The following is a 19765-nucleotide window of genomic DNA, read 5'->3' as shown; positions in this document are numbered from 1 at the left end:
CTCAGGAATGTATCTAACACTTGACTTGATTCAGACTTTCAATGTGGTTCAGAGGTTTAGACTGCTTACTGCTTTTGTAAAGACTCAGAAGGCTCAGACCCAGGATTATTGAATAATGTTATTAGTAGGGGCCTTTTCTTTTATTCATTTTACATCCCGGTAGTAGGGGCTCCAGCTCCCAAATAACTGACATGGCGACCTCTTACATTATTAACACTTTAGAGCAGTAAGCTGGACAGATACCAATCTAACCCATCTACACTAGTCTGGACTACTTCCCAGCTTTCTTCTGTTTCCTGTTCTCCCTTAGCAACTAGTTGCTTGCTCTGTCTCTTGCCCAGTGGTTAACTTTATTTAATCCTGTTTATGGTACTCAAGCAGAAAGCTTTTGAATTAAAGGTGTGCCAGGGCAGAGCCATACCACAACTACAAACAGGTTTTTCCAGTAAACAGTACAATCCCAGGTTTATAGTGTGATCAAATATCCTGCAACACAGATTATCTGATGCCTTCTTCTGACCTCCGTGGGTGAAATAAGATTTCTTACTAGGAGCTGCTAACCAAGTTCTTCCCTCTTGACCAGTCCCATTCTAGCAAGGCAAAGGGGCATGTGCAGGTTAATATCCTCACTCTTGCCCAAATGGTTGTTTTGTCTGAGTGCCTAGCAGCCAGTCTCTTTATCACCCTTTTAGGTCCCATGTCTGCCCAGGATACTCTCCTCTCCTGGGCAGTACAGGAATGCACAGCAAAAACAAGTGAGGGGAGTTGGGAAAGACAGCATGTGGGTTAAGCTAATGAAAGCCCAGGATTAAAAGGGTTGGGGATGTACTCTTCAACAGCAATTTAAGAATTTATAGTAACCTATCTTAAAACAAGTATTTAACCAAATAAAACAAAAGTTAAGATAAACTTATCAGTTTATTTTATAAAATATTTGCAGAAACGTTTTATCAGACACAAGTGCTATAAAAATAAATATAAAATATACATTTACAAAATGCTTATACATACATTATTTACATATTCAAAACTGCAAAACTATATAGCATATTTTGTTCATGATTCTCAATCTTATTAGTACAGAAAACAAAAACACACACAACTTAGTTCAAAACAGGAACACAGAAAGTTTGAAGGATTATATTATTTAGAGCAAAATTAGATGGCCTACTTTATTTTATGACCACTATATTTGGTAACTAAAATTTTGTTTTCTCAGCATATTTTTTTTATGGTATAGATTAAAATTCTGTTTAAAGAAAGGCTTTCTGAAGTTATAGTAGATTAAAAAGAAATCACCTGAAAGCCAACCAAAAAGTCATTTATTAAATACAGACATCTTAAAGGACTTTAGGAGCTGAATTAGAGAACATCAGGAGGATGGAAGAAAGACATTGTAATTTCTGTTTGATGTATTCTGGTAATTTTTCATTTTCTCCATACCTGAATGAAGCAGAAAAACAAACAAACTTTATTACTTAGACCTTTATATTCAAAAGCACATATCTCAGTAATCTTTAATGATAAGAGGTACCTCAAGAAAACAATATACTTACTAGGAATCCAAAATCAACTGAGCCAAACCCAATTTGTTTCTTTCAAAAACCGAACACTTTTGTGTGATAGGTGTGCACTAGCTAGTATTTCTTTACAAACATTTTTGATCTGTCATTAGTTGAATACCCAGAGACAGCACCTGTGTATCTACTAGGACTAGTGCTTTGCCTTAAAAAATGTCTACCAATGCCGGACTGTACAACTAACTCAGTTACAGAGGGCTTGCAAAGCATTCTCAAGGCCTGAGGTTCAATGCCTGGTATAAGACAAAAACAAAAATAACCCACAAGTTTTTAACAAGTTTATTTGAAAGCTGGGATACAAATTTTATTTGGGAAAAATAACCAAGTTTAGTTAACTTGGAATTTTTTGAGACAGGGACTCATATAACCCAGGTTGCTTGGCTATGTAGCCAAGGGTGATCTTGAACTCCTGTTAATGGTGTGTGCACCACCACATCCAGCCATTGTCAATCACCTTCTACCTTTTATTTTCAGACAGGGCTTCTCAATGAAACTGGAGCTCACTTATTTGACTAGATTGGGTGACCAGTGAGCCAAGGATCTTCTTTTCTCCAGTTCCCAGTACTTGTGTTATGGGTGCACACTGCCTTGTTTTTCATGGGTGCCTTACAACTCATGTCCCCCTGCTTGCAAAACACATACTTAAGCTACCAAGTCATCTTTCCAGTCTTCCATGTCCTTTTTGTGTTTGTTTTTTGAGACAGTCTGTGTAGCCGCTTAGCTGGCCTTGATGTCATTATGTAGATCAAGTTGGCTTTGAATTCACAGAACTCCACCTACCTCTGCCTCCCAAGTGCTGGAATTATAAGGATATAACACCATACCTGGCCCCACCATGTTCTATTTTTGATGTTTTTGTTTGTTTTTCAAAGACAGGGTTTCTCTGGGTAGCGTTGGCTGTCCTGGTCTTGCTTTGTAGAGCAGGCTGGCCTCAAACTCACAGAGATCCACCTGCTTGTGGCCCCCTGAGTGCTGGGATTACAGGCATATGCCACCGTACCCAGTGTACCCTTTTAAGTAAATAATTTATACATATAAAGCCAACCCAATTAGGTCACTGAATAAAAGGGTTACAAAGAAATCCTACCACTTGAGTTGATTATGGGTATATTATTCTTTTAATGACTATAAACAGTTAAAAATAATAAAGAGTGAAAGTAAATTTATTAAAATATTAAGTTTATTAAATCACTTATTTCAAAGCACAGAGAGAGCAAAATGAGAGCAAGCATAGATCCTACTCAACTTACCTAGTTGTCTGACCATCTGGTGATGTGTAACTGATGGAAGATACTCCTGCTTGGACAACCAACTGTGACCCATCATTAAACTGAACCCATACAGCTCCGCTAGTTAGCTAGAAAAAACAAGAAGCATAGAAAATGATTACACAGAAGATAAACTAAGGTTTTTAAGGGCTCACTTAAAAGGTGTTCTTTATTCCTGAGGTTCTTTATTCCAGCACTCAGGGAGGCAGAGGCAAGTGGATCTCTGGCAGAGGCCAGCCTATTCTACAAAGCGAGTTCTGGACAGCCAAGGCTACACAGAAAAACCCTATCTCAAAAAACAAAACAAACAAAAAAAGTGTTCCTTACAGTTTTGTTTTATTCATTCATTTAGTGTTTGGGGTCTGTTCCCCATGGAGTGTCAGTATAGTACTAGCCCTGAACTCACAGAGATCTACCTGCCCCTGCCTTAAGAGCCAGAGACTCATACTCCAACCAAGGACTATTCATGGAGATAACCTAGAACCCCTGCACAGATGTAGCCCATGGCAGTTCAGTGTCCAAGTGGGTTACATAGTAATGGGAAGAGGGACTGTCTCTGACACAATTTGATTGGCCTGCTCTTTGATCACCTCCCCCTGAGGGGGGAGCAGCCTTACCAGGCCACAGAAGATGGCAATTCAGCCATTCCTGATGAGATTTGATAGACTAAGATCAGAAGGAAGGAGAGGAGGACCTCCCCTATCAGTGTGGACTTGGGGAGGGACATACATGTAGAAAGGGGAGGAAGGGTGGGATCGGGAGGGGAGGAGGGAGGGGCTTATTTAAATAGGATTTTTCCTCCCATATAGCATTTCTCCCCAAGACAAGACTGAAGAAATGACAAAAGCTCCCCTGTGTTATCTCTTAGCCACTGAAACTTATCTTTTTGCTATTGCAAATGGAAAGGAATGTGGAAAAGGTAAGAAAGATCCTGGCCAACAGACTCTGTATTTTCACCAGACTACAATTACACATACTGCAGGACTATGCAAATCAATCCACCATGAAGAACTGTAATTTTACTTTAAAAAGGGTAGCTAGCTTCAGAGACTAAGACATCAACTAAGGAATGTGCATGATCTGGACCTAGGCCTCCTGCACACATGTAGTCGACAGGTGGCTTGGTCTTCATATAGTGCGCCTGACCTGCTTTTGGATTACTTGTTCCTGGCAGCGCTACCTTCCCTGTCCTCAGGGAATGAAGATATGCTCAATCCTGATGTGACTTGATGTGCTGGGGATGGGGGGAGAAGGGTTCCCCTTTTCTGGGTAGAAAGGAAGAGGGAAGGGGGAAGAGGGGGAAGACCTAGGAGAGAGTTAGGGAGAGGGTACCCTCAGGATGTAAAGTAAACAAACCTACCATCAATTTTACCAGGTAACTCAGGATGTAAAGTAAACAAACCAATACAAAATCTAGATAAATGAATAAATAAATAAATAAATAAATAAATAAATAAAAGGCATCAGAGTTTTACCAGGTTACTTTAGGGGATAAACTTGACTATGAACATATGTGAGAAACAGGGACACAGGTGGTCCTCAACAAATATCACCAAGTACCATGCAAAGTAAAAATACACGTGCCAAAGTCTCCACACTTCAAACCTTCTGAGAACACACACAACGTAAAAGAACATACATGGATATAAAACTATAAACTGAAATTTTATGTTGACTTAGTTTCTACCATTTGACATCCTTTTCTATTCTGCACTACCCTTATTATGACATCATCCACACTTCATGTCAACATCAGTTTTCTGATATATACCACACACACAAAAAAAGCCAAAACTTCTAGAAATAGAAATATAACCAATGTAAAAAAATATATATTTTAAAAACTTCCTGGAAAAGTTGTTAAAATGATTTATATTACTGGGTAATAATCAAGAGGTTCATGGTGAGGAAATTACTTTCTCAGAAATGTCTCACCTGTGTGGCCCAACCAACATTTTTCACAAAAACAGATTTCAAAAGCTGGGATGATTTAGGAAGACTTGAAGAAGAGAAGCTTGTTCCTGTAGCAGTGGCTGTGTGGCCAAGTCCTTCAGCTGTCACAGTCTACAAACAGTAAGGGAGAGAAGAAATTCCTTAGCACATTCATAAGCTGCTTTCGTAAAAGTACAAGATCACTTCATGATTTTAAGTTTTCTCAAAACAAAAATTCTAATATTAAAATACCAAGCACATTATTCAAAATAAAAATTAAAAGGAAGGCCAAATCATGCCTTCTGTTTTCATTTCAGTAAATTTCTTTCCTCTTCTTTCCCCTTAAGCTATTCTTCATAGCTAAAGTCAGAGAATGTATATATGTTTGAGAACACATATACACGTTTGTTTCTTATGTACTGTATTCTTGTTCATTTATTAGTCTTCATAGTTATGACAGTTCACTGAGGGAATCTATTTACTGTGAGCCAGGAGGCAGCTGATAGCATGTGCAAGGACCTTTGGCTTATTCAAGCAGGCATGTGGCAAAGCAGTTCAGTGATGCTGAGACAGTAAGTGATATTTTTTTTTTCTGGGTGGTGCTGGAATCTAACCTATGGATCTACACATCTTAAGCATGTACTTTACAACTGACCTGTACCCCCAACCCACAATTTTACTTTATATAAGGGTACCAGCCCTCACTGCAGGGTCTAAAGCATGTGGTACATATTTACTTACAGAAGGATTGAATACTGGTGCCTGTGTTGGAAAAGCCGCACTATTCATGCTCAATCTACTAGATGATGCTTGCTCTCCTTTCGAGCAGCTTGGCTCCACAGGTGGTGATAAGGCTTTAGGTGAACTAGCATTACCAGGTTTTCTGAAGAAAAGAGAAATGTCCTCATACAATTCTCTAAAGCTTTTCAATATACAGACAACTAAACAGTTTCGTAGATTTTTTGTGTTTTTGACACAAGGTCTCACTATGTAGATCAGGCTAGCCTCGAATATTGGCTCTGCCACTCCAATATTGAAATTAAATGTGTGCCACCATGCCTGGCTAGTGAAGTTTTTAAATTTAAATTTTATTTATTATGTATGTCTGGGTGAATGGCATGGGTCTATGTGTCTGGAGGTCAGAAAATGAATTTTGGACAAGTTCTCTCCTTCAATCTTTATGGAGATTTCAGGAATCAATTTTAGGTTGTTAAGCTTGTGTAGCAGGCAACTTTTACCCAACAAGCCATCTCACTGGCCCTCGTAGCTGTTTTGAGATATAGTGGCCTCAAATTCCTCCTGTCTTTACCTTGTAGGTGCCAGGGTTATGGTGGGTGTGTGTGTCACCATGGTACAACTCTAAACATCACTTACAATGAAGTGACCAAAATGAGTCTTAAACATTTAGCTCTAGTTAGGAATTTCAATCTTTTACCTTCCTACAATGATTGGGAAGAATGAAGAGCTCCTGCTTCTCCTTTCCTCTTCTGAGATTACAGATTCCAGTGCCAAGCAAACACGGTGACCCTATTACAGAAAAGACTGTCTTCTGTCAACAGTTCACTGCTTTACCATGTGACTGTTGTTAAATGGATGAAAACAAGTACATACCTCGTTAGCATGGTCCATATATATTTTTATTTCCTCTTTCAAGGTGGTAATTTCATTTTCATTTTTTAAAGTATAAGATTTCCCAGATTTTTCAATCACATGAATTAAATCTTCTGTTTTATGTATTTTGGCTCCTGAAAATCAAGTAGAAAACCATTCTTTTCAATTCATTATTATACTAGTATATGTATAGAATAGTATAAAATAATGGCTGAGAGAAAGGTTATTTACATTCATTTATTGATCAATTATAAAACAGTACTCAAAGTAGTCAATAAATACTTTGCATCATTTCCCTTTTTGGCATGTATCTGATCTGACTCTACACAAAGGCACTGTGCTCATAAAGAATAGCAGGGGGTGGCTGTACTCATGTGCTGTGATGTGTACATGGAAACCTTCATGGAGAGGAACAATTAAAGCCAAATCATTTCTACAGAATGTTCAAAGAAAGTATCTGTTAAACCCAATCTTTTTGCTACATTTAAGCTGTCAAAACTTGCATGTGTCTATCTGGGTTTCAAGTAAAATAGGGGATATTGTTTTTCATGCAGTGTTTATGCCACAAATGAATAAAGAGCTAAGCAAAGATCAGGACTGGCTTGCATACATCATAGATGAGCTGCTGGGTTGCAACAGTAGCTCTGGATCACATGCTGTATACTCACCATCGTAAAACCAGACCTCGAAATCAGCACCAGGAGAATTCTCCATCAAAACACATTTAGCATATCTTGTAAAATAAGTGATTTTGGGAGTTTTAGACCTTACAAGCTGAATAAATCTGGAAGCATACTGATATTTCCGCCAGTACTTTTCTAAAGAGGAAAAATATAGCTAAAATTAAGGAAGAAAGAGTTGACATACATACAGTTGTATCTATGTTCTAATTTCTGGACAGGTTTTCTTGTTTCTCAAACTTACTTCAACCAAAATGTACTATTCAGCAGTTATTTCTCAAATTCATAGATTCTAGGAGTTTAAGCAGGTGACAGAGTCAATTACCAACGATTATAAATCATTTTATTTATCACTGCAATGATTTCAAATGTGGAAAACTAGATACTTCATGTTGGAATGTTTGATGATTCTGGATAGACCAATAACTAAGCAAGAGCATAGGCTATAGTTCTGATGTTACTAATCCTTCAGAGCTAGTTTTTACAGTTCACAGTAGCACAGCATAGGAATAGCAAATAATATACAAAAGATCTTACCAGACACTAAGTACATGAATTTGAGTGGCAGCCTGACTGAAGCCAAGATAGTTACAACTTACTAGAGACATATATATATATATAATTATGTGTATGTAAACCTATAATCTCAATCCATCTCCTGATAATGTACATACCTGGTAAATTGTCAAAGCTGTACCTACTGATATTGTCAGTAGGCAAGGGTGGTCTATCAGCAAGAAGAAAGCCTCTTCCATCATTTGGATAATAAACAGTGATCTGATTACAAAACAATTAAAACCTTTAATTATATGACATTAAATATTACTCTTTGTTACCAAAAAGTACAGAGATTCTATTTAAACATTAATTTAAACACTAATTTTAAGGAAACTATTAAAATAGTTGCTGAACATAATAAGGTATTTTAACCTAAAATTTTAATTTTATTACTACTTACAATTATTTTTTTAGCAGTGAATTCCAAAAACACAAAATATTGTATTGTAAAGAGAACTGAATACCAAATGTTTAAAGCCACACCTGAAATTTTAAGTTAGTAAAATTAGTACTCTACCATAGTCCCGTCACTAGAAATCTGAAGAACTTCTTTCACGAGTCCTTCAGATGCACACTCTTTGAGAAGTTCCACACACACCTCCTCTGAATCAAGGATGCTCACCTACAAGAATAGAAACATCAATAAAATGTTGTTTTGTAGAACATTTCTGGCACATAATACTAAAAGGGAAAAGTACTCAACCATAGTAGAAATAACAAAATCCAAGTGCTGCTTCACTATGGCAGTCTAGTACGGTGATGTACCTGGGTGCAGCTGTGAGGCAGAAGGCACAAAGGTGAGAATGTGTAATCAAGTGTGAAATGCTAACCAATGAGCAAAAAGCAAGCAGAAGGTGGGGTGGAGAACAAGGACCTTGAAGACAATAGGAGCCAAGCCAAGGCAAGACTGTATGACATAAGAAACGAAGAACAAGTAGGACCGAGATGCAATTGCAAATTATTCCATCTTCACATATGCTCGTTAAATTCTTAACAAAGACATGCATACTGCTTTTAGTTTTTTTAAGCTGTATTTCCTAGCTTATTCTTGAGTTGAAAAATGAAATTAAATGTAGAAATTGAAGCTAAACCAAAGGACTAATATTAAATGTCAATACCAGCTGTAAGTATAAATAAAGTATTTAACTGTCTTTCAAATATTAATAATTTAGGGCCTGGAGAGGTGGCTCAATGGTTAAGAGCATTTGTTCCTCTTGCAGAGGCTCTTGGTTCATTTCCCAGAACCAACATTGTGGGCTCATAGTTGACTGAGCACCAGGCAGGTATGTAGTGCCTATACATACATGTGGGTAAAACACGCAAAAACACAAAATCAAAATAAATACATTAAAAACATCAGTAACTTAAAACTTTCATACTTATCAGAATCAACGTGCCATTCTTATAAAGCTAGAATAGCGGGAGCACCAAGGACAGTGGTATAAAACTGCAATCACAGAGTTCATGAGGCAGGGACATAAGGATCAAAAGTCCAAGGCCATCCTGGATTACCTACTAGAAACTTTGCCTTAAACACAAACAAAACTCAAATACTACTTTTCTCTAAACCAAAGGGAAACAAATGCTATTTTTCCATGAATATTCTATTTTCCCCCTCATGTTAGGTCTATATAATAGTTCAAATTCCAGAGATATAATAAAATCCAAAAAGATCATACTCAAAAATTACATTCCAAAGAAAACATCAAATAGTAACTTAGAAAAATGACTGACATACCACAGCCTTTTTGGTTTTCTGTCTGATCGGTTTTAATCTGTGAGCAATCAAAGGAGATGTGATGCTTCGTAAGGTAGGTTTTTGGTGCCCCAGTGCTGACTCCATGCTCCCATTCTTGCTTTGTTCAGAACGAGGCACGGCCGGCTCTTGTGGCATGAGCTCAGGCTTGCTGTGGTGTGCAGTCGTGTACTTCATTACAGGATGCACATCAGAAGAAGCACCGGCGTTCTGGCTGGCTCTCATGTCAATCCAGGCATTTCTTACTGTGTCCTGAAGATCTGGAAAGCCCTGGAGATCCTTGTTTGGGCTAATGGGGTTGTGCTCATTACTTTCTCCTAACCGAGCTAAAATATACATTAAAAAGCAGTTTAGTAAACTGTAGCACAATGTCAAGAGTATAATAGGTTTCTGGAACTCAAGAGATGGGCTTGCCTCCACCTCCCAGGTGCTGGGATTAAAGGCACGTGTTCCATGCCTAGCCTTTTTTTTTTTTTTTTTAATAAAGATGCTATTAAGAAAACAAGCTCTTAAATAAGGACAAAAAGTAGTTAAAAGAACTTTTTTTTTGGTTTTGTTTTTTTGAGGCAGGGTTTTCCTATGTAGCTTTGGCTGTCTTAGACTTGGCTGACTAGGCCTCACTTTGTAGATGAGGCTGGCCTCCAACTCCAGTGATCCGCCAGCCTCTGCCTCCCTGAGTGATGGGATTATAGGCATGAGCCATCACGAACATTTAAAGCCAGATTGAAAAAAAAACAAACCAAAAAAAACCCAAACTTTTAGTATTTTTTATGGCTACAAACCTATACTAATATAAAATCAATTTTTCAATAAAAGCAAAAACAAGTTACTCATTCTAAGGTAAATCAGTGTTCATCAAGTGGATATGACAAGAATAAACGCTACGGAAGGAAAAGGACGTAGCTCTTTTTTAAGCCAAGGATTGTTTATCCCATTTCCATTTAAAAAAAAATAACCCAAACCACTATCTTCAGCATCCCTAATAATCAGTATTACAAATGTATTTGCACCTACATATTTACAATTTCTCTTGCTGAATTTTACACATTCATCTTTCACATGGTTTAGTGTCAGGTCTTAAAGTTTTGCTCATTTTATATTTGCATTAGTATATGTATGTGCACTACACGTATGTAGTGCCCAACTTGGCATCAGATTTAGATGCTGTGAGCCACCTGTTGTGGGTACTGGGAACTGAACTCTGATCTTCTGGGAAGAGCAGCAAGTGCTCTTAGCCACTGAGCCATTTTTCTCGCAGCTAGAGTTCACATTTTAAAAAAAGGTTTTAAATAAATAATTACATAAAATTCTGTTAATTTTCTTCCTTTTTTTTTTAAAAGATAGAGTCTCACTTTTGTTTCTTAGCTAGTCTTGAAATCATGAAACTATGATCCCTATGCCTTAGCTTCCCAACTGGTATAGTCAAAGGCATGGGCTGCCATATTCTGATGCTATCTTTTTTTAAGGCCTTAAATGATCAGTTATATAGAACTCTTAAGCTTTCAGTATTAAACTCAGAATCTTTTATCACAATATTTTTAAATGACTTTGTAAAGCTTCTTTCCTCACATTTCTATCAAGAAAAATACTTTAAAGCAGAAAGACTAAATTGTTTATATAAAAGTTTTTTTCCCCTCCACCTCAGAAAAGCTCATATCACCAAATAAAAACAACCTGTAAATAAGTACAAGAACACAAGACTAATGTACAGGGTAGTTTTGTTGTTTAAACCAACCAACCAACCAACCAACCAACCAACCAACCAACCAAATATATAAGGTCAGATTAGTTCCCTTTGAGATTTCTGACAATCATACATCTCTCTTGGGAAGGAAAACATATTCCTCTTGACAGGATATAACAACTCTGACTAATGAGAGCTGAATCTCACACCCCACAGGCAATACAATGTTTGGTGAAAGATGATCTCCTCCTCCTCCAGATGCTGCCTTTTAATTCTCTTTCCCCACCGCTATTTTCCACCCACCTTCTGTGAGTGTTATTCATTAATGGAGGATACCTAATCTCCACATTATTAATAATGACCTAGGGACATCTGCTTAAAGTGTTTAGGTTTCACTCTGTGGAACTACTGGCAGACTAAAATGTTTACATCAGCTTCTTACAAGAAACATCAAATATCTCTTGATTTCTTTATGGGCACCAATAATGCTATTTTTGATACAGGCATTACCAGAACACAAAGCTTCACCCTCTAGCCTGAACCAGAATCACTTGAGAACCCTGGCTCCCTTCTCTCCCCTCTCTCAGCTGTGGTGAACTGAGTTCTGTGTATAATTTGCTCATGTATAAATACCTTTCTTCTCCATATTTGTAATGGAAACTTAGCAAACTAATCATGCATTAAATATTCAGGAGAGTAGAGAGTTTAAATATTCCAAATGTCAAGCAACAGTTTTCTTGGATATGAGTAGAAAATTGCAATGTTTGGCAGGTTCCAGGTCATTATATATTAATTAAATACTCCACTAAAAACTTAACATTATCTCTGTCTACAAAGTGATTCCAGGAGAACCAAAGATACACAGGAAAACCCTGTCTTGAAGGCCCCCCCCCCCAAACAAACAAACAAAAACCTTACCATTCATTTGCAGATTCCCAAACCACTGTTGGACCATTTCCATCTGAGGGGTCTGGTCTGCAAATGGAAAGGGAGTTTTTCCTAGACAATGATGATTGGAACTAAAGAGGGAGAAAAAAAAATCCCATAAACCAATTATTGCACAAGGTAGGATTATGGACAGAACCCAGAGCTACATGCAAACAAACATAAACACAACATGCTGAATATGTGTTCTAAGACAGAGAATACCTAGTCTTTAAATGTTTTAAAGCAGAAACCCTAGAAGAGATTTAAGTACCTGAAATTTCAGAATAACTATAAAAAAACAGGATTGGTATAATCATCTTTAAAACTCCTAGCCAAAATGCCATGGCACTACAATAGGACCACGATGTCTACTATTCTTTTATAAGCTTATAATTCAAACGTTAAAAGATCACAACCAATTAAAACCTACAATTAGTGCTTGTATCAGCATCAATCAGTACCACAGCTACTTCTCAATCAGCTTCCCTCTACATGCAGCACTATTAGTCCTTGGGTAATCAGACTTGTTCAATAGCGGCTATGCTGTGCTAGAGATTTGTTCCAAGTATCAAACTAACCTAAAAATTTAAACATGCTCATGAACTTTTTTCTGTAGTGCTAAAGGTTGACATGAGGGCACAGTGCACTCCAAGCCACTGTTCTCCCACTGAGCTACATCTAATCAGAGTACTTGCAATTAAGAGATCTTAACCAACAGTAATAACATAAAAGCCTTTCTACTTTGAAAAAGACTAAAACTTGCTGTAGAATAGACTGGACTCATCTGCACGATTCTTCTGGCTATACCTCCCAAGTTCTAGTAGTATAGACATGTGCCACAACACCTGGCTTAAAATTTTAGTTCTTTCTGGTGTTTTATAAAACCTTATTTAGATGCAGCTTTGTGTCTGTGCTAACACGTTTATCAAAATGCTTTTGAAAGAATCTTTCTTTACACGGCGTGGTCATTATAAGGTTTTTCAAAATATCTACAACTATTGCCTGTTTTGTCTTGAAGGAAGTTAAAAACATTGACATTGCTGCTGGTGGGTGAATACCTGTGTTCGTTTTCATCCAGTGATCTTCTGGGCTTTGAAAGCATTTCTACTGAGTGACATCGTTCTATTGAGTACGTTTTTGCATGAGACTGATTAGAAGTGCTGGATCTATCAGAGGAATGAGCTCTGCGAAGGTATCGAGAATGCGGCCTTTCCTCTGCATCTTCAATTACTCTTCCCCGTCCCCTAGTACTAGTTTCTTGCTCTGGGTTTCCCCACTGAGTACAAATACTACTTCCATCTCCTGAAGAAAAGTCACTTGAATTTCTATTTTTTTGAAATACTGTAATTTTATTTGGAAGTGGTTGACCAATCAAAAGTCTCCTTCTGTCAAGTAAGCTACCACTTAAGCTGGTGCCAGAAGAAGCTGTAATTGTTGTAGAAAGTGTGGCATGCCCACTATCCATGGAGTCCTCTACAGTCCCCAAGTCTTTACTTCTTGTTAAAGGATTCTGTGACATAAAAGGATGGTCCAACACAGAAGAGAGACTTAACCGATCTGCAGGGTTTCTACGAAGTAACTGGTGGATAAGGTCCTGGGCCTCAGGTGACAAAAAGCCTGGCATTTCATAATCTGCCAATACTACTTTATTCAATGTGTTCTTGACTGTATCAGTGTCAAAAGGTGGTCTTCCAATAAGTAATGTGTAAACCATACAGCCCAATGACCAAATATCAGATTCAAGTCCATGTGCACTCCGAGTTGCAATTTCTGGTGAAATGTAATTAGGAGTTCCACATAGTGTATAGTGCTTCTCATGTGGCATTTTCAACTGCGTTGCTAGTCCAAAGTCAGCAATTTTTATGTTCATATTACGCGTAAGTAAGATGTTAGAAAGTGTGAGGTCCCGGTGTAAAATGCCATGAGAATGAAGATACAACATTCCTGTGATGATCTGGTTCATGAAGTGCCTGGCTGTGAAGATTAAAAAAAGAGAACTTAACAATTCAAAAGTTCTGGAAAATCCAGTGTTTAGAATACATGATAAAACCTAGTATACATATAAGAGTATTATATTAAAATTGTAACTTGCAGCTTAGATTTACCAACAATGGCCCCTGGCCTAATAATGCTATCTAATTTCACTTAAGAAAACTAAACACTTCTGTTAATCTTCGCTTTTTCTAACTTGTAAGCTAAGGGAAGCCAACTTTTATACCAGTTCAAAGTGTTTAGGGTACTAGGTAATCAGATATCCACAACAAAATAATAATTTAGAATTGTAGAAACAATCCATAAATATATTACTTGCAAAAAGTGTTTGTAATTCTTCTCAAACTCTCTCCCAAAGTATTTAGCATAAACATGTTTTTGACATGTGCAGTATACACGTGTATGTTTACTTATGTGTGAGTGGCTATGTTTGCATGGAGGCCACAGGCTGATAGAAGCTTTCTTCCTCTATTGCTTTCCATCTTACAGACTGAGACAAGGTCTCTTATACCCAGAACTCACTTACTCCACTAATCTAGCCAGCTGCAGGGAAATCGTACTTCTCATTTCTGAGCGCCAAGACAATATGCAGGCAGCCACCTCCACCCAAGCACTTACATGGGTGCTGGAGACCAAACCCCAGTTCTCACACGTGCAGAGCAAGAACTTGACAGCCTCCACATTTTATGTATTTCTTAATACGTTTCTGTATGATTATATATAAAGCTCCAGACACATAATAAATACTTTTAAAATGCCATGAAAGTAGTTTTACTATTTTTTCTTCTTTAGGGTATTTAAAAATATTTCTATAAAAAAATCAGATTTTTATTTTATTTCATTGCCCTTGAACGTTTCTGTAATTTCTGATATTTCAAGATTACAAATAATATAGAAAGAAACATTCTTGTAATGCTTACTTTCATTGTATGTATGAGTTTCTCTGTGGTATGTATATGTATAGTCATAATACATGACAATTTATTAGTTTCATACCTTGGTAAGTTAGCTTTTAAAAGCCTTATTAACATCAAATAGTCTCAATTCAGTGTGTGAAAACTGTCCTCACTCTTTTGGTTAGGACCCTCACGACCACTATTGAGTCTATGTATTTTTTCATGTTTGAGCTTTCTCTTCAGTAAACAGTTGCTCATATCCTCTAGTTTCTTATTTGATTTTTCTTTCCTTTGATTATTCTTTCCCTTTGAGGCACAACTTTCATTTTCAACATGAAAATTAAATTACTTTAGTTATATGCATCACCCACCCACACAAATCTGTCTGTGGAAAACAAGGAACCTAGGGCTTTGTGCATGCATGCTGAGTAAACATGCTACAACTGAATCACAACCCCAGCCTAATCAGTCATACATGTTGCAGATATTTTCTTTCCATTTTTGGCTGCTTAAATAAACTTTGTTGGTTGGAGAAAGTTATTTTTGGTATAAATTTAAGTTTAATTTTTTCTTTATAAATTTTGCCTTAAAAAAAACCTTCATAAAAAAATTAGAAAAGCATTCTGAAAAATACAGTAAGCACCATCTTGTGTATGGATTCCTCCCCCACTCCATTCCTCAGAATAATACAATGGGATTTGAGAAAAAGCTTACCAATATTTTTACAACTCAGTATGTGTTAACTGTTTTCCAACATATTTAAATGCTCAGCAGGTAAAGGTGCCTCGGACTTAAAGTGTCCTGACTTCTTCCCAATACCTTAAATACTCACAGTAACAAAATGCACTAGTTTCCTGAACACTAATAATTCATAAAACCTTAACTGTCTCTTGATGTGTGGAACCCACATGATACAAGGAGCCAACTCTTCAGAGTTGACCTCTGACCATAATACATACAACATCCACATGAAGAATAGCTATTAAAATGAAAATCTATCAGCATTCATATTCCTTAGCTGTATCTGCAATATCAGCTTTAAAAAAGCAGTAGTTTGACAACATATGGACCTTGACGAATTGAAATTCATTTTATAGTTCATAGAAAAATGTTATTAGGTGTGGAAAAGGCTTTGTTGCTGTGTTCATTTAGGTCGGCACTGAAAGGATATATTATCTGGGGACTCTGAATCACTCCATCCTTTTACATTTGAGTAATAAACTAAAGAAGTTCTAGCATAGTCCTCTGCATTTCAGACTTTCTATAGTAAATGTTCTCAATGTTTATCTGGAAACTTTAGTCAAACATATTCTAAGTAGTTTTCCAGATTTGAAAGAATTTACTGTAGACTGGTACCAATGATTTAATTTAAAATGTGTTTTGGAGAACAGAAGGCTAACAAACTTGTCTACTTTTGTAATACCTACCTGATTAATTTATAAATACCAGGTTTTGTGGGGGCTTTCCTTTTTTTAGTTTAAAATAGTTTTATTTGTGGCTGAAGAGATGTCTCAGCTGTTAAAAATGCACAGTGCTCTTGTGAGGGGCCCAAGCTCTATTCCCAGAATCCATGTTAATCCATGGGCAGGAGCACCTACCTGCACTACATGCACAGATCATGCACACACAGGTGCCCACTCATACACATGGCTAAGAAAGAAAGGAAGGAAGGAAAGAAAGAAAGAAAGAAAGAGATAAAGAAATTGTTGAGGCTAAAAGGATGGCTCAGTGGATAAGAGCCCTGGCTAATCTCCCACAGAATCTAGATTCCCAGTGGCTCACAATCGAGTTCTAGGGGATCCAATGCCTTCTTCTGGATTCCTTTGGTATCAGGCACAGACAAAAGCACACAGGCAAACACTCAACACATGCAAAATTTACAAAGTTATTAAACTAAAAAATATATATACTTTACTAAGCTGGGTGTAGTGGCTTACATCTTTAATCCTAGAACTCATGAGGCTGAGGCAGTTAGTTGGCTCTGTTTGAAGCCAGCCTAGTCTTCTATACAGTGATTTCCAAGACAGCCAGAGCTAGACCTTGTCCCAAAAAACACAAAATAATTTTTCTACTAAATATTACAAAAATAGCACATTTTTCAAAACCACACCTTGAAAATACATAAGATCCTGTGTCAAAATAATTTTAATTGCCTATTAAGACTTTTTTTTTTTGGTTGGTTGGTTTGGTTTCTGTTTTTTGTTTTTCAAGACAGGGTTTCTTTGTTGTACCCTTGGCTGTCCTGACCTGGCTTTGTAGACCAAGCTGGCCTTGAACTCACAGAAATATGCCAACCTCTGCCTCCCAGAGTGCTGGGATTACAGACATAAACTACCACACCTTGAAAAGCCAAGTATTTGCCACACCAACAAGAGAGATTAATTACACCCACTCCCCCAAAAGATACCTACCTTCATTTTCTGAGAAAGGTTTCATTCTGTTCTTTAGATACCTGTTCATTTCTCCGTTATGGCACATTTCCAATACCAGATATACATAATTGTTATCTTCAAAGTAATTATAGAGCTAAAACAGAAAAGGATGTAGTCAATTATACAAAGATGCAACTTTCTTAACTATTTCTATATGCCTTGTATCTTACCTCCAAGACAGATGGGTGTTTCAACTGGCAATGTATTTTCACCTCATTTTGGACTCTCTGTACCATTCCAGCTTTGTACATGGCTTTCTTGTCTATCTAAAAATAAGAGGCCAGATTTGTTTGATTTTTATGGTTCTGTAATTTGAACCAGGACCCCATGAATGCTATACCCCCAAGGGCCAGACAAAAGCTCAAATATCAATCTAAAATTGTCCAAAGTCTTTTTACATGTTTGAAGTCAATTTAATCTTCGTTCCATTCTCGCACCTAGCAGAGTACTCTCAGTATGTCCAATGCATTTATGTTATGGCAGAGGTTGGCCTCGGACTTAAAGTGTCCTGACTTCTTCCCAATACCTTAAATACTCACAGTAACAAAATGCACTAGTTTCCTGAACACTAATAATTCATAAAACCTTAACTGTCTCTTAAATGTCCTTGAGTGCAGCTGTTGCAATTAGCAACAGTGACTTTTGGCTGTACAATATATTACACACACACAAGTTTTGGCCAACAGTTCTTGGGACCCATCAGGTTGCCTTCCTTATGTTGCCACTGCTGGCGATGCTGCCAATGCCACTGAAAAGTACCCCCTGTACCTCCTGAGGGCACATACATACACAGGTCAGGGGGGATATTGCCTTTAGTAGACAAAAGTATGACAGTTTAAATAGCATGCCTCTCTAGTACCTTGCAAAACACTAGAGAAACAGTATTCTCTAGAATATATTAGAAACTAATATATTCTTACCATTTTGATTGCAACTTCCAGACCGGTGTGAATGGACTCAGCTCTGTAGACACCAGCAAATGATCCTTTCCCGAGTAGATTTCCAACCTTAAAGTCCTTAAAAAAAATTAAAGATTACACGTGAGGAATCGCAGAACTAGAAACTAAAAGAGCTGGGTAGGGACTGGAATGTAAAATGGGCCAGAAGGGAAATGTGACAAGGTTCAAGCAGATGCCACACCTCGATGGTGCAGGTATCTGGGGTGGGAGGCATCTTGATGCTCAGAGAGACTTCCTGAGATCCCACTCTGATGGAGACGGAGCACTCTAATAAGCTGGTTAGCTAGGCTCCCTTCCTCAAGTCCACCCGGCTCCCGCCACCGCTCCCGCCACGGTAACCGCCGTCCCCAGGGAGGGGCTGGCGGAGCAGCTTCCCCGAGCTAGCGCGGCTACGGAGGCGGGAGCAGGGACCAGACGCCGAGGGCTGGGGACCGGGCGGGGCCCACAGCTGGAGCCCCACCTGCTGGGTACCAGGCCCCTCCCTGCAGCTCCCGGCTCCGAGGGGCGGACCTCGCTGCCCGGCTCTCCGCAGTCCGCCCCGCCCTTACTCAGGTGGGTCACTTGACAGCGGGGAGCACTCTGGCCAGAGCGTCCTTCAGCCCGCGCCCTCGCGCCCTCCCTCACTCCCTCCCTCCCGCCCGCCTGTCTGCCTGCCTGCCTGCTAGCCTGCCTGCCCGCCCGCCCGCCTCGCCTCTGCCTGTACCGGACCATTTCCGACCTTCCCTAAAAGCTGCGCTCGCCTCGCCCCACTTCACCTCCGTAGGTCCCTAGTTCAGCGCCCGCCTCACTCGGACCTTCCCCTGGCCAGCCCGCCTCACCTCGATCCTCTCCCCAATGCACGCCGCCATGTTCCCGGGCCGCCGGTGCCCGGGACTCGACCGTCTTGCAGTCCCTCCGAGGCAGCGCTCCGAGAAGCCAGCAGGTCTTGGCGCCCATTAGGCTGCCTTCTCTATGCCGCCGCTGCTGGCGACGCCGCCAACGCCACCGAAAAGTACCCCCGGTACTTCCAGAGGCCTGGGCGGCGCCTCGGTGCTCCCATTTTGAAAAATTCCCGCCGGTCTCCGTGCGAGTCAGACTGGCAGTGACGTCAGCACGCTCTTCACGCCTGAGAAGCTGAGACGCGCATGCGCAAGAGGGGCTTCCGGGCCCGGTACTCTAGGCCGGAAGTGGGTCGTTGTTTGAGGGAAAGCGGTCAGTATGAGACTGACCGAAATGCCTACCTTTAACAGTGGACGTTTAGAGCTGGGAGGTTACGTCGTGACCTGAAGAACGAAAGCGTTTCGGAGCCAGGAACAGAGCGCAATAGTCCTAATGGAAGCCCTAATAGCGTTACCATCCAGGTCTAGATTGCTATCCCCAAATGCCCAATGACTCCAGGACAAGAAGTGAGGCGTGGAAAAAGATTATGTGCAAAGTCAGCAAACCAAAGAATATGGCTTTTTGGTTGGCAACAAAGTTGGGTCATCTTACGGAGCTCTTCGTCTCAGAGG

At 39.0% G+C, this 19765-nt stretch overlaps 1 protein-coding gene across 2 annotated transcripts; it reads right to left on the bottom strand.

Moving 5' to 3' along the window:
• Positions 1-899: 899 nt before the first annotated feature.
• Plk4 (polo like kinase 4) lies at positions 900-19405 on the bottom strand. Of its 2 annotated transcripts, none has more exons than XM_060378257.1 (16): positions 19094-19405; positions 18237-18332; positions 17487-17582; positions 17296-17410; positions 13055-13970; positions 11988-12088; positions 9368-9711; positions 8147-8251; positions 7746-7848; positions 7060-7209; positions 6392-6525; positions 6216-6307; positions 5522-5663; positions 4784-4912; positions 2831-2937; positions 900-1443 (listed from the first exon to the last, which is right to left on the bottom strand). In XM_060378257.1, exons 1-16 carry the CDS (start codon positions 19121-19123, stop codon positions 1341-1343), a joined length of 2763 nt encoding a protein of 920 aa, XP_060234240.1. In that variant the 5' UTR covers positions 19124-19405; the 3' UTR covers positions 900-1340. The 2 variants fall into 2 exon arrangements, with proteins under 2 accessions (XP_060234240.1, XP_060234239.1); XM_060378256.1 differs by lacking the exon at positions 19094-19405 and adding an exon at positions 18457-18690.
• Between the last annotated feature and the right edge of the window lie 360 nt (positions 19406-19765).

Source organism: Meriones unguiculatus, chromosome 2 (genome assembly GCF_030254825.1).
Source record: "Meriones unguiculatus strain TT.TT164.6M chromosome 2, Bangor_MerUng_6.1, whole genome shotgun sequence".
NCBI classification, from domain to species: domain Eukaryota; kingdom Metazoa; phylum Chordata; class Mammalia; order Rodentia; family Muridae; genus Meriones; species Meriones unguiculatus.
Note: the sequence above shows the minus strand (reverse complement) of the source record. Positions and strands in the feature narration are given on the sequence as shown.

Coding starts and splice junctions, on each gene's coding strand:
- Plk4 (XM_060378256.1), bottom strand. CDS start 18,489: ATGCCTCCCACCCCAGATACCTGCACCATCGAG. Junction 8,252..9,367: donor AGAAAACCAAAAAGGCTGTG/GTATGTCAGTCA, acceptor CTATTCTTGTAG/GTGAGCATCCTTGATTCAGA. Junction 6,308..6,391: donor ATATGGACCATGCTAACGAG/GTATGTACTTGT, acceptor TTTCTGTAATAG/GGTCACCGTGTTTGCTTGGC.